Here is a 16,470-nt window from a genome sequence, read left to right as displayed (position 1 = left end):
TAGCCGATCATGTTTGGCCCAATCGATTATGATGAGATCCTGAAGCCGGACGTGGCCAGTCCAGACAGGAGACAGCAAGCACTATAGTTTGCCAGGAATGGACACAACACACTTTGTAGTTCGCACAGATTTGTCACATTGTTCTACAAATACAGTTTTTTTTTTTTTTAAATGATAAAAAGTAACAAGTCGGCAGCTTCTTCAGCGCATAGATTTTTCTACTGCTCATCAACTGCTAGAGGTAACAAATTTAATCCACTTCCCTTGAATATTTCATTAGAATTTGTTTAATAAGGTTTGGTGGCCTACAAAAGCATGAGATATGTGGCCAGAACTCATGAGGGAGGTTAACTGAATTTGCGTTAATGCTGAAAAATTCAGTGGGTGGTAACTTGTGTGCAGTGAGAGCGTTGCAACCCATTAAGAGAACATGTGTTGGGCTCCAAATTTTTGAGAGTGTTGGTAAGAGAGTTGTAGGCCACCGAATGTGCTGAAATTTCACAACACAGGAGAATGAGATTACTAACCAGCTTGCGAAAGTTTAGAATATAAAACATCTCCAAATATCTCCTTGTCTCTCTCCTCTCCAGCTTAGATACATGCTTCCAGAAGCCAAAAACCCCAGTTACTGTCAGTAACCTCTCAGAGTATATCTTCCATGTATACCTACAGAATTGAACCCAAAATAGTGAGACTTTATAAAATCAAAGACCAAGTTATAGGTAAGTCCAGCAACAAAATTACAAGGTAAGTTCTGAGGGCAAATATATACCTTTCATAAATTCGTTTAAGCCCTCCATCAGAAATTTTGTGCCAATACCTGGGATCTTCCCTGCATTGTTCAAAGAAGTTGATCAAAAGTGCAGCAACCTTATCAGGTTGATGAGGATCAATATGGAACCCTGAAATGCCATGCTCATTGATCTCAGCAGGGCCATCATTACGGGTGGCAAAACTAGGAAGCCCACAAGTCATGGCTTCTACAACAGTGAGGCCAAAAGCTTCATAGAGAGCAGGCTGCAATAAGAACATGGAGTTAACAGAGTGTCTATGAAGAAAGCTGAGACAAGCATTTAATCATTCACTGCATACCTGTATGAAAGCACCTTTTGCATCAGCAATGCAGCGGCAGAGCTCACCATTACTAGCACGGTTCATTTGGGCAGCTGTCCAACGGAATTGGCCATGCAGATTGTATTGCTTTATGAGGCTGTGCATTTTTTCAATCTATTCCATCTCTTCTCTATCTCTGGATTTCTTCACATCTATGTTACCACCAACCACGACAAGATTCACAAGTTCTCTTAGCTTGCTGCTCTTAGCATAGCACTCAACGAGTCCCGTCAAGATTTTCACCCTATCAAGTCTTGCCATAGAGAAGATGATAGGCATTGATCGGTTACTCAAGAAACCACTGCATTTGCAAAGACGAACTAGGTATCAAATGTTGTCAACTTTACTACCCATGTTTCAATTATCAAACAAATATTTCTTGAAAAAAGAATCTTCAAATGCATGTCCTAAAATGATGGACTTGAAAAGAAATCTGAAATGCTCATCCTTTCCAATTGATAAATTGAGAGATTCAAATCATAAGAAACTGTGACCTAAGCTTTGCTTGCAAATGCTTAATCAAATAAGCAATGCATTACATTGGGCATATTTCATAGAATGACTCTCAACTCCCTTTGAAGAGGCAGTATAAGAAAATATTTCAGTATAATCACAGTGAAGTGTATCTTCTCAGTATAAGAAAATATTTCAGTATAATCACAGTGAAGTGTATCTTCTCCTTTTCTTTTTCCTTTCTTATCAAACTGGATTTCAAGAACAATTTATGATGGAGAAGGGAATAGTCGACTATCCATAAACATAAAGCCAATAATTGTGTTTGCCGATCATTTTGGATTAAACCACTCTACTTTTTGAAGCCCCAAAGACTAATAATTAGAATAATGTATCCAACAAAATAAAAAGTAGCAGCTGGTGGATGAGAGTCATTTATATTCTAACAGAAAAGATACTCACACATGCTCTTCATTCTGCTCAGGATCATATAAGAGTTCTTCAATTGAACCATGTAAACAGTAAGTCTCCTTTCCCTTTCAAAATATAGAAAACAAATGCTCATATCTGCTCCCGGAGAGACAATATTAAACTTGGGATCAAAAACATTAATGCCATGAACAACTCTATACAGCCCAGGAAGAGTAAAAGCAGTGTCTGTCCAACATTATTCTTGCTGAGGAAAAGAATAAACTTTGTTAAGCTAATAATGAGATGTGCTTTAAAATAGAAATGTTAGCAGAAAGAAAAGGGCACAAGAGGTAGCAAGGATTTAAAAGCTATGACCTTTTGAACCTAATGGAAACTTAGCTATATTTCAAAAATAATAATAATAAATAAAAACATTAGACCAAAATTTGCAAGCATCATAAATGGTAAAAGCAGTTAACACAAAGAATGTGGAAAAACTGAGATTTTATGGAGAGGACAAATCTTGATTAGATTTTCATCTTTCCCCCCCTTGAAGAAAAGATTTACCTTCCTGCAATCTCCTGATATGTACTAGTGATGATAAAATCTGCATTGTTCATCGTAATAAGGTCAGCTGTAAACTGACTTGCAAAATGGTGCTTGTCTTCATATTTTCTTCAGTGTACATCAGAATCTGGATATTTTATTTTCTCTGATGCATGCGCAATGTTACACTACATGGAAAATTCAATTTGAGAACAAACAAGTAGATATGCCCCCAATCAAAATTTTGATTGTAGTACTGCATTTTCAGAATATTAATTTTGAAAACACGGCAAGCCTGTGTAATTCCAAGCTTATAAGACAACAGAGAAGCTACAAGATTTCCATCGCTATAGTTTCCAATGATCAGATCTGGAACTCCTTGTAATTCAGCAGCAATTTCATTGGATGCATCCTGGTGGTTGGAGGAAAAAAAGAGACAATCATACAAAACAATCAGACAATAAAAAAAAATATAATAAAAAACAAGACATTATCCACTGTCTCGTAGGGTTCAGAATTCTAGCTACATGACATCCTGCTGTCTACATTCATATCTTTCGGTGTTCAACTTCTTTCATTATTTCACCTGATCCGGGTTTTCTTTCATTAATGCTTTATCATGAAAATCAAAGTTCTTGAACAATGCTCTCTTATCACAAACAGTGTTTGGCATGCCAAGAAATTTCAAAGCTTCCAATGCACGCTTCTGCACTGTAATTTCACTCACAAGTCTAGATTCACAACTAGAAGGATCAGAAGCCAACAATCTATGAGGTCAATAATTATTCTACCACCATATGGAAGCATCCCACGAAAGGGATCAAGGATGGATTCCCATCCAGTCCTCTTCATAATGATTTCACTCAGAGTCATAACTAGAAGGATCAAAGAGCACGGCCACACAACAAACCAGGAAGAGTGCTTATTCTACTACTAAAAAGAATCCTAATCGATAAAAATGGAAAAGAATGAAAAATGCAAGGAAACAAAAGAGATTTTTCTTTTTCAATTGCTTACATCTGCAAAGGTCTCCAAGTATGGCCACACATCAAACCTTGAAATCCATTTACGAAGAATACCATTCTCAGTTCTAAATGGCACCCGCAGAATGTAAGTATGTTCTGTTCCACTGATTCTTTCAAGTCTCTGGTTGCATGTTGTACGCTTTGCATTAGGTATTAGTCATGTGACCTTAAACACCATTCATGGACAATGTAAGATGAAGATCAAAATTGGAAATTCAAGTCAAACTAAGTGAACATGTAAGAAGGAAAATATGGAATATTTCTGTCAGGCGAGTTTAATAAAAAAGAATACTCACTATTAGGATTTTTGGGGTAATGTCCAATACTTGTTTTTGTTTTCTAGAAATCGTCTCATTCTCTAGTGCACGAACTTGATCAAGTATGTAAACATCTGTGCGGTGATAAGCAATGGTACAGTGCATTACATATTCAAATGGTAAACCTTTTCTCTACGTAAATAAAATGGAAGGTTCCTTATCATTTGCTAGGATATGAATAAATGCATTATGACAGGAAATCTTAGACACTTGAGTTTGGGATAATCCAATTGATACCTGCCCACCAGTGTCTGGCAATCCTAAAACATTTGCTTGGCCAAAGTAACGATGTGGAGACACAACAACAACATTGAAAACCATAGGAATAATCCCAATAAAAGACTCTAAGGAAGAAGGATCTGGAGCTTGAAGGATCCAAGGGCAGATGCACCATCTCTGATACCCATTGAGCTCTGTCACCCCAACCTCTCTCAAATCCCATTCCTTGTAACCTATGGTTAATAACAGTGAAGCGAAAAATACAAGTACTTGATCAAAATAATAATAATGGTAATGGCACAGAAAGTTCTTTAAGAATTTGAATTTTTTGTGAGAAGCAGAATTAGGATGCATGAAAAATAATTAGTTCTTACTCAAATTCAAACTCAGAATATGGTGTATCAGGAGGAAACTTAGAAAGGTGTTCTTCTGCCCTCGCTAAAGCAGACTAAAGTTTGGATATGCTCTGTATCCGATCATTAGGCATCAGTGCCTACAGAATATAATGGTAAAATTAGAAGATTTGATATTAAGATCTTCCCATTGTTTAAAATTTTTTCAATAATCATAAGCAAGAATACAGGCAGGCATGATATAGAAAACCCAGCATTATTGTATACTTCATAGGCAAATCAAAATGAAAACCAAACAAAGTTCTCAAGAGAATTTAAATGCAAAAGTGTTGTGTCATGAAGAATTCAATAAAAAGAAGCAACTTCCTGAATATGACAACGGCAGGATAAAAATAATTATTGGCAAGAGCATTAGCATAACTTACATGACCATTGTATTTATGTGTGAGCAGAAAATCAAGCAAAGGCTCAAAACTTTCTCTATTACGAAACATAATTGAAGAGAGGTGACGGTTCAGGAATTGAACCCCATTTCCGTTGGATTTTGACCGGGATGGCCAGCGGAACGTTGCATTAAATGGCTCAAAATCAAGCTCAAGCACATAGCGGTCATCACATCTAATTGCAAAGTCCAAATGCTGATTAATTTGTCAACATAGAAACTTGGAAAATAAAACAACATTCTGAGTCTGGGCCCAATCTATTACTAGAAAACTGAAATGTTGTAAATGAAAATTTTTCAAACTCAATAACCATAATTTACTAGAAAGAGAAATTCTTACCGTCCATCCACAAGTTCCTCGTTGAATCGAAGGTACTCAGCAATACTCGAGTGATCAACACTCAGTTCATAGACGTTGACACGAACATATTCGCAAACACCAGGTCTTGGACGAATGGCAATTGCAACAAATGGAGGCAGGACAATGGCTTCCTACAAAGTAAAGAAGATATTCAAGAATAAAATTGTAAAGCGAGTGAAACGTACAAATTCTCATTACTACTTGGACATGCCCTGGAAAATAAAATAGGCCATGTTTGCATAACATCAGACTATAATTTAATATGATCATGCAGAAAGTTTAACTTCACCATCATAATAATAATAATAATAAAAAGAGAAAAAAAATTCCAAAGAGGGAAAAAAAAACAAAAAGAAAAAGAGAGAAAAGGAAAAGGCATAAAATTTACCAACTTTGAAAGACAACAGAAATACTGATGTACAAGTCAAGGACTATAGTTGCACCCTATCCAAATCATGCATTCATACACACATAAAGCCTTCCAAATATTTTATTTTGTGCTCATATAAAAAGCAGTCTCCCAATATGGAAATTCAGGCTTGCCTTTCCACATGACAATCCCACCATTTTTCTGTTGTGGTGAAGTGAGAATTTACCCATCCTCAATTTCCCATGATGGGGATTTCATAATAATCATTTTGCACAAGCTGCATTGTTTTTCCCGCCCATTTTGCATTGAAACTTTGGAAAATCACAGAAATAGATTCTGAATCACTAGCGCAGCTAGTTGGTGCTAAACGCATACAATGAGACACACGCAACATTACTAAGTTCAATGTGAGTATACCTGTACAGAATCAAGGACATTAGTGAATGGGCTGTCGCGAAGCTTCTCCATTTTTTCGTCATTTTTAATGGCATTGGCAAGCTCGCGTACCAGCAGATGAGGTTGCAGTATCCCCTTCCCCTGAGCGACAAATCTTACAAAAATAATAGAAACCCATTCTCAAAAACCGGTGAATATCAAAACAATAACCTTACCTCTAACACATGCAAGCAAATATATATGCGTTGCGTGTGGATTAACCTGGAGAGAAGAGAAACGAGCTCGATCATGTAAGCAGAAAGGATGTCCAGCACCTTGTCTCTCATGCTAGAAACCATTATCACCAACAATTCTCAAGAGAGTAAAAGAAAATTAAATGAAAAGCAATGGAGAGATTAGATAGATAGATGGATAGATAGGAGAGGAGAGAGTTGTTGCGGTGAAGCACATATATAGAGCAATCGAGGAGGTGCAAATGGAGCCAAAAGGAGACGTAGAGAAAGGGACATTGATACTGTTTGTGCGTTTGCTGGGAGAGTGTCAAGAGTCTGATGAATAAGAAGGGGCACTTGGCATTGGATTTCAACTGTTTCCCTCGCTTTTATGCTTGAACGGTGGCCTCTCTGTATTTGAGTTTGTTTCCTTTTGTTCATAGACGGTCACGCTCATTTGAGGTTCAAGCACGTTGGAGTTTTTTAGAGGGTGTTTAAACTAAGTATTTACTTTTAATTTTTTTATTTAAAAATATTTTTTAATTTATAAATTAATTTAAAAATAAATAATTAATTATTTAATAAAATCACTTTAAATTAATTTAAATATTTAATTAAAAGATATTTAAAAGTAATTTAATTTATTAAAATAATTAAAAATAATATACTATTAAGTATGTTATGGCTGTTAAAATGATAATAATATTGATATTAAAATTAATAGAATAATATAATTTTTTATTTAATTAAAATATAATTTTTAAATAGATAAATAAGTTATAGGTAAGATATTTTTTATAATTTTTAAATTATTTAAAATAATTTTTTATTTTATAAATTAAATTAAATATTAATTTATTTATAATTTTTTATAAATAAATTTATAAACCAAAATTTAATCACTATTTTAACATAAAATTATAAATTTTAAAAAAAAGTGCACATTTGCTTTAAATGATGAAATTTTTTTTTAAAGAAATTAGTTATAATAAAAAAAATTTAATTAAATTTTATAAAATTATATTTAATTTTTATATTTTTAAGAAATTTTAAATTAAAAAATTAAAATTTTTTATTTTAAATATAATAATTAATAAAAATGAATAAATCGGTTAGATTGGGTGGATTATATATATATATATTAAAGCAGCCTTAATCAATGTCCTAGTAACCTTGCAGGGCAAATTTATGCAATTTTGTTTGATTTGAGAATAAAAGGGCGTCTACAAGAGGTGACGTCGTATTGCTTATGTCATGATATTACTCAAGATAAATATATGGGGTGTTTGGTTTACTTGTTTGGTGCAGCTGATAGTTGATAGACACTCAAATAGATAAATTATGGTGTTTAACAAGTTTAAAAAAATAGAGCTATAGCCGATGGGCAGCTAATATGATCATATTATCATTTTTTATTTAACTTGAAAATTAATATTATTAATATTTTTATTTTTTTATTTATAATTTTAATATTTTAATTAACATATTTCAACTTTATTGAAATATTTTTTATTAATAACATAAAATATAAAATATTTATTTATATCCAAAAACTTAAAATTAATTATAAATTTTTCTATTAACAATAATAATTATTTTATTATTTTATCTATATTTTTAAAATTATTTAATTATCTTAAAAAATAATGATTTTCTTATTTCAATAATAAAATAAATAATATAATATAAAAAATTAATAATTATATATTTATTTAAATAATATAATATATTAATTTAATAATTATATATTTAATTTAATAATAAAATAAATAATATAATGTAATAAATTTATAATTTTATATTTATTTAAATAATAAAATAAATTATATGATATATACCCTTATTAGTCATTTCACATATTAACAGCAACAGTTAAATATAATTTTATCAAACACTTAATATAAAACAGCTATCATCAGCTATCAGTTATCAGCTAACAGCTAACAGCTATCAGTTATCAGCTAACAGCTAACAGCTATCAGTTGTATTCAACGGTTAATCCAAACAAGTCCATAATCTAAAGACCGAAGAGAAAGATATTAAGTTAGAAATAATAAATTAAATATTTTTTTATGGAATTAATAGAGGGAAGACTCAAATTTAATAGTAATATGTTTTTATCATTAATTAAGTTAAGCTAGAAGATTAATTAATTATTTAATATTTAATAATTAATAAAATTTATGAAATAAATTCAATTTATTTCATAAATTACTTACACTAATGATATTATGATGGATAGAGTTAGTAATTATTTATAATTAACTTTAAATTATGGATGATATGGCATGATATTATTGGAATAGTATTCAATTACGTGATAGACTAAATACACAAAAAGAATTTATCTAATTAAAATGTGTGGTTGGCAGCATCTTCTCAATTTTCTAAGGATCGAATATTAGTTATGAGAGGAAATCACAATTATTTATACATAAGAGAATCTAATAGCATATGAATTTTAATATGTTAATCATTAAATTATAAAATATAATTGAGTGAAATTAAACTAAATAATATATATATATATATATAGCTCCCTTTTAAAAAGGGAGAGAGTATTACGTTTGATGTATGTAATAATATGTGATAATTAAATCACTTAAAAAGCAATAATTGATTATATATAATTGCAAAGTGAAGTTAGTGAGGCATCAGATTCATTATTTATCATGAAATGAATTAGAATCAATAACAATTTGTGATCCTCAAATAACTTAACTCAATTTGCTAGTATATTTTAGCACCATATCTTAATTTGCATCCTAAATTCATTTTTATTTAATATGAACCTCGTTAAATATACTATTTGATGAAATAATGAATTGTTAATTTGGAAAGTTAATTTTTATTAATATTATGATCGATGCCAAATCAATCGGTGCATATAAAAAGTTGATATAAGATTTGATGAGACAAAGAATTAATATACTGGGAAGAAGATATAGTTTCTCACTAGGAGAATGCTCCCAAGTACATATGGAAATTGGAATCATCAAAAGCTAAAGGTCTCTCTTTCTCTCCCTCTTCAATGTTGTTCATTTGTTCTGAATTATTATATATGCATGGAATCTAGCTACAACCTAGAGTAGGATTTAGAATATATTAATTTTACATGCAATAATTTTATTATAATTATTCTTATGATATGTCACAAATGATTTTCATCATAATCGATTATCAGAATATGTTCGTTGCGTATAATATTAAATAAATTTTCAATAACATACACTTAATTATTGATTTGATGCTGAAGGAATCAAGATCGATTGTCAAATTGTTTAGTTTCGGTTTTGGTCGATCAAATTTAATAATTGATTTTTTCTTTATTTTTTTAAATGAAATAAGACCATATGAATCTGAATCAAACCGCTTGCTAAGCGCAGGCTAGAAATGTCTATATAAAGAGGACAAGGTCTCAAACAGAAGCAACTAAAACAAGTAACATATCTTGTTGTGAGTGAAGTCTTGAGAGGAATTGCTTAGATATGGCACGTCAAGTTGATCTTGCTAAAATTGGGTTGGAAGCATTTTCTGCTTTGGATGAATATTTCGGAAGACCCAAAAGGTTTGGGAGGCCGCCTCATCAGCCTCAGGTGGTAAACCCAGCTCCTTCACCAGCTCCACTACCAGTTATCGATAGCAAAGAAGCAGCTCAACGCTATGGTGGGAAAGGTTTTGTGGATTATTATCCCAAAGGAAAACCAATTCGTCGTGCTTGGTAAATATTATATATCGTACTCTTGGTGTTGGTATTGTATTATATATATAGAAACAAGTGATCAGTACTTACTAATTAAAGAGTATGGTCTTATGTTAGGTTTTGCTGTGACTATGTACTTCAACGTTAAAATGCTTCAGGCTTGCAATAAGACTAAAACTTGCATGTATAATTAATATATATAATAATTTTCTGTTTCGTATAATACCCATGTATATGTTTGACAAAAATTTTTTTCAAATTATGTTTAATTTTTTCTCAGACAATTATATTATCTAATTATTATAAAATTTTAATTATCAAACGGGCATATAAAACTTTTTATAATAAAGTTATTCTTGGGAATCTAAAACCCAATAATAGAGCATTCCTATCAAACCTCAGATTATTCCCAATTAAATTCAAATTAAATAACCACAAAATGCATGCGCAAAGGTTTCCTTGGTGATCATGGTTAATCAGAGAAGAGTAGTTCTAGATCACAACGAGTTATTATTGTAAGAAATTATTCTTGGCTTAAACTAACAGTCAGATGATCACAATTATTGTTCTGCAATATTTCATCTGCTAAGAAGGTGACAACTTCACGAATCACGAGTATAAATTAATACGGCAACCTCTAAACTAAGCAAGAGCCGATTATAATTCTCAGAGGGAAAATATTTTCAAATATAACAATTAATTATGACATGGCAATAATCATATTAAATTAAAATTTTTATTATATATTTAATAGTATTAAATTGTAAAATAATTTTTTTTTAAAAAAATATATCTTATATATTAAAAGAGATAAGCTTGCATTATAGAATATTTTGGGTGGGGCAAAGGCAGAGAAGACCCCTATATAACAACGACTAGCCTCAACCCCTATTCAAGCAACACAGACAAGATACAACACTACGTAGCAAGAACAAGAAACTTGCACAGATATATAGATAGTACTACTGTCTACTGTGCTCTAGGATCTAGAAAAATGGTAACTCCTCAGTTAGATCGCCTTTAATAGAAGAGTGCAATGATCGAAGCAGCTCTAGCGGTAGGTCTGGGAGTAGCAGGCTTCAACAAAATAATCATGAAAGCAGTCAGTATCAACAGCTATTAGTTTATCATGGACCTCAAATTTCAACGGTTCGTCATCTGCAGCAACTACGAGATTGCTCAGTACTACTACAGTGGCACTGCGGCCGTGAGAGAGACTGTCATCTCCAGCGACGAGGCTCCGGAAACTTATGGTGACTTTAAGATCGTGGAATATGGTAGGAGATACTCTTTTCGCAGCGTCAATTAGCAATGAAGCTAGAAGGCTTTTGGGGTATTATATATTAGTTTTTCCTTTTTTTAAATAATCTGGATATATGATCAATGTTCAAACTCTGTATTTCAAAATTTTAGAAGTGATTTCAGTACTAATCTTATATATTGAAGAATTTAAATTCGATTCATTATTAATACAAGATATTTTGAGTTTAATTCATAATAAATTAAATTTAGATAAAAAAATTCACATAATGAAGATTATATTAAATATTCATATCAGTGCAAGTATTAATTAAGCTTTAATTATATATAATTTCAGTACGGGGTGTTTTTTTTAATAGAAATTATTCAATCATATCAATAAGAAGGATTATATGGTAAATTTTTGTAAAGTAATTAAAAATATGGAAATGCAACCTTATGGACACATGGACCATGGCATTGAATTTGAATGCATGATTCCGACTCCATTATTAGAGAATTGAACACAACAGGAACATATTTGATCAGTTGTCCTTCTCATTTAGCCGCATCTTCGCTTTATGTTTCTAGTGTGGTTTTTGGATCGATGCTGGAATCTTGATAACGAATTAGGGCAAATTGCAGGCAGTTAATGACCGCCTTAATGATAAAAAAAAAAAAATTAATTAGATCATGCTTTGTAATATTAGTTGTTTGATAGCTGCTAGTTGTTTTATTAACGGTTAATTATTATATATTAATCGATAATAATTAATTTATTTATATAGTAATTTAAAATAATAAAAAAATATATCATATATATCCATAAGCAATGGGAACAACCGTGAAAGGCAAAGACTGAATCCATCTTCTTTCTTTTTTTTTTTTTTTTTTAATTGTAAAAGCTAAATCAACAGTAATATATGGATAAGGTTCTTGAGATAGATATAGGAGAGACTCACCCAATAATATATGGATATTATTTGATCCTTCCATATGGCTAACATAATGCAGAAAGAAGAAATTCTTTTTCCATTTCTTTGGCTTTACGTGAAGCTTTTAACCTTTTTTTTCTTATCTAAATATCTTGCCAGAAATTGCTGTTGCCACCGACCTCACGGGCCTGGTCTACCCCATCAATTTACCAGTTGTGTTTATGAAACATCGCGCAAGATCTCTCGCACATAGTATCAAACACAAAAAAATTGTTTGATGCTTCCATTCTATACATTAAACCAATCAAAATTATTCTTTGAAAAAAATTATTTAATAATTGAAAAAATTTTAAAATATAATCATAATTTTATTTTGATTATTGATTATGGTGAATTTCATTTTAATTCTATTATATATTGTTTTATATTTTTTCAAATAAATTATCAAAAGGGTTTGAAATATGATTAATAATATTTTACAGTCAAAGTACTGATTTTTAATTTTTTTTCTTAGATACAATGTCTCCCTTTTTTTTCATGTTTATAGAGAATGAGACCTATAATTTTATATAGAAGAAGTATGTGGGCCAAAAGCTAACAATAATTCCTCCTGCAATTAGAGTCGATTGACAAGAAACATAGCAGGACTAGAAAGCATATTGGTCATTGATATGTGATTAATAGAGAAGCAGGAGAATTTAGTATGGTCAAATTCAATTATACTCAGACTAGCAAGCTTTCTTAAAATACTTAACTTAGGATTTGATACGTTGAGTGAAAAAAATCTAGAAATAGCTCTAATTAAACCAAGAACAAAATTGGCAAGAAAAATCCAAGACCCAACAACAAAAGAAACAGTCCAAAATTTAATTTACTTATTGTATGGTTTTACTTGATTGGACCATAACAGAAAATTTACACCATTGACTATATTAATTACATATAATCTCATCATTAATTTGGTTGTTAGCTCTGTGATTAATCCAGAAAATCCTGCTCTAAACAAGGAAGGAATTGAATCTTATATATAATTGTTTAGTGCAATGCCGGTGTTAAATTGGTGGCCAAAAAGGAGAGCCTAAAGCGGAGCAGAAGCAGCGGCAGCAGCCAATTTTTAAAAAACACAGAGAGATCATTAACTATTCCTAAATGCAAGGAAGGTGAAGCTAATCATGGCAGAGATTCAACCAAACAAACGGCTAACCAAAAATATCAATGGAGTCAATACACATTCTAATTCTATAGATAGAATTTAAACTGCACAACTCTGTTTGCCAAAATCCATGGCTATATAAAGAATATGGCATGGAAAGAGAACTTGTCACAATCTCATCTTAAGCCTCCCTAAGGGGCTTCTTATTATTATTATTTTTTTAATAGAAGAAGAAGCTGCAGCAGCTAGCCTACAGATCATTGGATTGAAGAAGAATGGCAATCGCCATAACAAAGAAACTATTGGCAAATGCCATTCTTCTCTTATGCTTAGCAAAGGCCTCTTGCGAGGCCAAGGGTTTGCCCGGTGCCATTATTAAACATAGTCCTCGCCCTGGTCGTAGAAGAGATCCCACTGAGAAAATCTTTAATGTCTTGCATTTTGGTGCGAAAACTGATCCCAGAAAGGATAATGCATTGGTAAGACTTGATATCCATGTTACCCCTCTTCTTCAACTTTCCCCATGCATATATATATATATATATATATATATATATAGCAAAGGGAGAAGACTTCAGTGGCAATGAGCTTTGTATTTGGCCAAGTTCACAGAAAACAACTGATCGTTGCTTTGTGGGTTTGTTCTTAATTTGCAGCCTTTCATTCAGGCGTGGAATGCTGCATGCAACTGGAGAGGAAAGGCAAGGGTACTTGTCCCGAGGGGGGATTTCGTAGCCTCATCAATGGTATTTGGGGGACCTTGCCAAAGTACAGCCCCCATTCTTTTTCAACTTGTAGGAAATCTCAAGGCATTATCAGATTTGAGCAGTTATGCAGAAGATTTTTGGATGATATTCCAAAATATAAATGGCTTGGTCGTTGCAGGAACAGGCACTTTTGATGGCCAAGGCCCTAATGTATGGAAATATAACGATCACAAAGGCAGCGTTTTTCCAGCAGTAAGCAACTAAACTACCAGAAATTTTCTCTTTACAAAGCATTAATATAAAATGGGTTCATGAATTCTTCTCCTGATGCAGTCTATTAAATTCTATCATGTGACAAATGGAATTATAAGACAAATCAATTCTATTAATCCCATGGGATTCCACATTGCGATTGTTCTCAGCCAGAATATTAAAGCCAGAAATATCCATTTGACAGCTCCTGAAGAGAGCCCCAACACTGATGGTGTCCATATCAGCCAATCCAATCAAGTTGTAATAGCTAGAAGCGTTATTGCTACTGGAGATGATTGCGTTGGTATGATTCATGGAAGCACCGATATCACCATCAAGAAAATAACCTGTGGCCCCGGACATGGCATCAGGTAAGTCTATCCAACACTGATTGGAAGTTTGGAGCACCCTATACAGTGAACATTTTTTTTTTTTGGGTAGTTACCATAAGAGTATCTTCGGACTTGTTTACGTGCATCAAGGTTAAGTCTCTTCTTCACGTGTTCTTAAGTACACTCTCTCACAATCCAGAGGACACCCTTTACAGTTTAGGATGTTGGGAGCTTGTTTTAGAAACTTAAAATGAAGTATACAATGACTTAGCTTCCTGTTCTGCAATTTTCTTTCATGTCAACATTGACCCACTCCAAATTATAGTATACCCAATTAATTATATCTTAATTGCCACAATCCAGTAAGTCTGGAAGATATTGGCAGTACTGTTTTATGAGTTTCTATAATCCTAACCTGTTTTAAACGTCCACAACAGTATTGGCAGTCTTGGAAAGTACCCGGATGAGAAAGATGTGAAAGGTATCCTTGTGACAAACTGCACGTTGACGAAGACTGAGAATGGAATCAGAATTAAAACATGGGCAGGATCACCTCCAAGCCAAGCTACAGCCTTGACTTTCCGGGACATTGTTATGGATGAAGTTAGAAACCCCATCATCATCGATCAATCCTACGGATCTAAATCGAATGCGGTTGGTTTTCTCGGACTGGTTTTCTAGGACAATTATAGTTCCTTATGCCACTAAATGAAGAGGATTTATAATTAAACTTATAATCATTTGATTTTTTTTGCATGCAGCCTTCAAAGGTACAGATAAGCGATGCTAAATTCATGAACATTAGGGGAACCACAACCTCTGAAGTTGGAGTGAACTTGGGGTGCAGCAAGCAAGTTCCCTGCCAAAGAGTTCGTTTGGAAAACATCAATTTGACGTACACTGGTGCTAAAAAACTGCCTTTCTCCTCTACATGCGAAAATGCAAGAGTAAGCTATGCAGGCATGCAATTCCCACCACCGTGCCGATAAGGGTTTAAATTTGCAATAGCAACCATTTGTATCATCATTAGCTACAACTACGTACAAGGCGATGGAGCTTGTGGATCTAAAAGAAATAATATTACCATAAATTCATTAACAGCAATGCAAAGATAATCTTGTCTAACATATGATGTGCACCACTGGTTGTAAAGGGCTAGTTAGAATGCTTTTTATTTTCAACTCACAAGCCAAAACTTCAAATGCAAGAACCAAAAGCAATTGCAATTGCAAATTCGAAGTCTCTGTGTACAGCAATTTCCCTCCAACACTGATGGAAAAAGGCAGAAAGTAGAAAAGTAGAAAAGTGCGATTATCTAATATCTAATACTTAAGCATTTGCCTCTTAACAATTTCAAATATGCAGTAGTCATTTTGAACAGAAATACAAGAAATATGAATCACATCACTGATTGAATGTTCTTCGAGTTCAGAGTTTGTAAAATGTTTTAACTTCAGCATTTGTAGTTGCAGGTTTCTCGAACACATGCTTAAAAAATTAAAAGAAAATAAATAAATAAATACGTGTAACTAAGTAAATGTTATATTTTGAGACCAGACAATAATTTTCTATTTATTAAATTTAACTGCCAAATTCATGCCTAAAATAAAGAATTAATAGCGATGATTGAAATAAATGAATAAAATTTATTTATTTATTACAAATAAATATTGTATATATTTAATATTATTGTAAAATTAAATTTATAATTTTACCAATTAATATAAATATAATCAATTTTATAAAATTAAAAATTACTCATAAATTGAAAGATACAGAGAAATAATGAGCTTTTTTGTAAACTAGCTTCTTTTTTCTTTTTATTTTTTTTTTACAGCTTTTAAACTAGCTTTAAGATTCGTTCAATTTGAGATAAGAGATTAAAAAATATTTTTTGAAAATAATATTTTAAATATTATTTAAAAATGTTT

At 32.1% G+C, this 16,470-nt stretch overlaps 1 protein-coding gene and 1 pseudogene across 1 annotated transcript; one reads left to right on the top strand and one right to left on the bottom strand.

The window, feature by feature from the left end:
• Window positions 1-218: 218 nt before the first annotated feature.
• On the bottom strand, window positions 219-6,332 carry LOC110633047 (sucrose synthase 2-like; annotated as a pseudogene).
• A 7,107-nt stretch (window positions 6,333-13,439) lies between these two features.
• On the top strand, window positions 13,440-15,878 carry LOC110633113 (exopolygalacturonase-like). Its single transcript, XM_021781591.2, has 5 exons — window positions 13,440-13,727; window positions 13,905-14,207; window positions 14,289-14,578; window positions 14,977-15,193; window positions 15,301-15,878. Exons 1-5 carry the CDS (start codon window positions 13,524-13,526, stop codon window positions 15,526-15,528), a joined length of 1,242 nt encoding a protein of 413 aa, XP_021637283.2. The 5' UTR covers window positions 13,440-13,523; the 3' UTR covers window positions 15,529-15,878.
• Window positions 15,879-16,470: the final 592 nt, after the last annotated feature.

This window comes from Hevea brasiliensis, chromosome 4 (assembly GCF_030052815.1).
Source record: "Hevea brasiliensis isolate MT/VB/25A 57/8 chromosome 4, ASM3005281v1, whole genome shotgun sequence".
Lineage (NCBI taxonomy): Eukaryota > Viridiplantae > Streptophyta > Magnoliopsida > Malpighiales > Euphorbiaceae > Hevea > Hevea brasiliensis.
The sequence above is the reverse complement of the archived record's forward strand: the minus strand, read 5'-3'. Positions and strand labels throughout refer to the sequence as shown.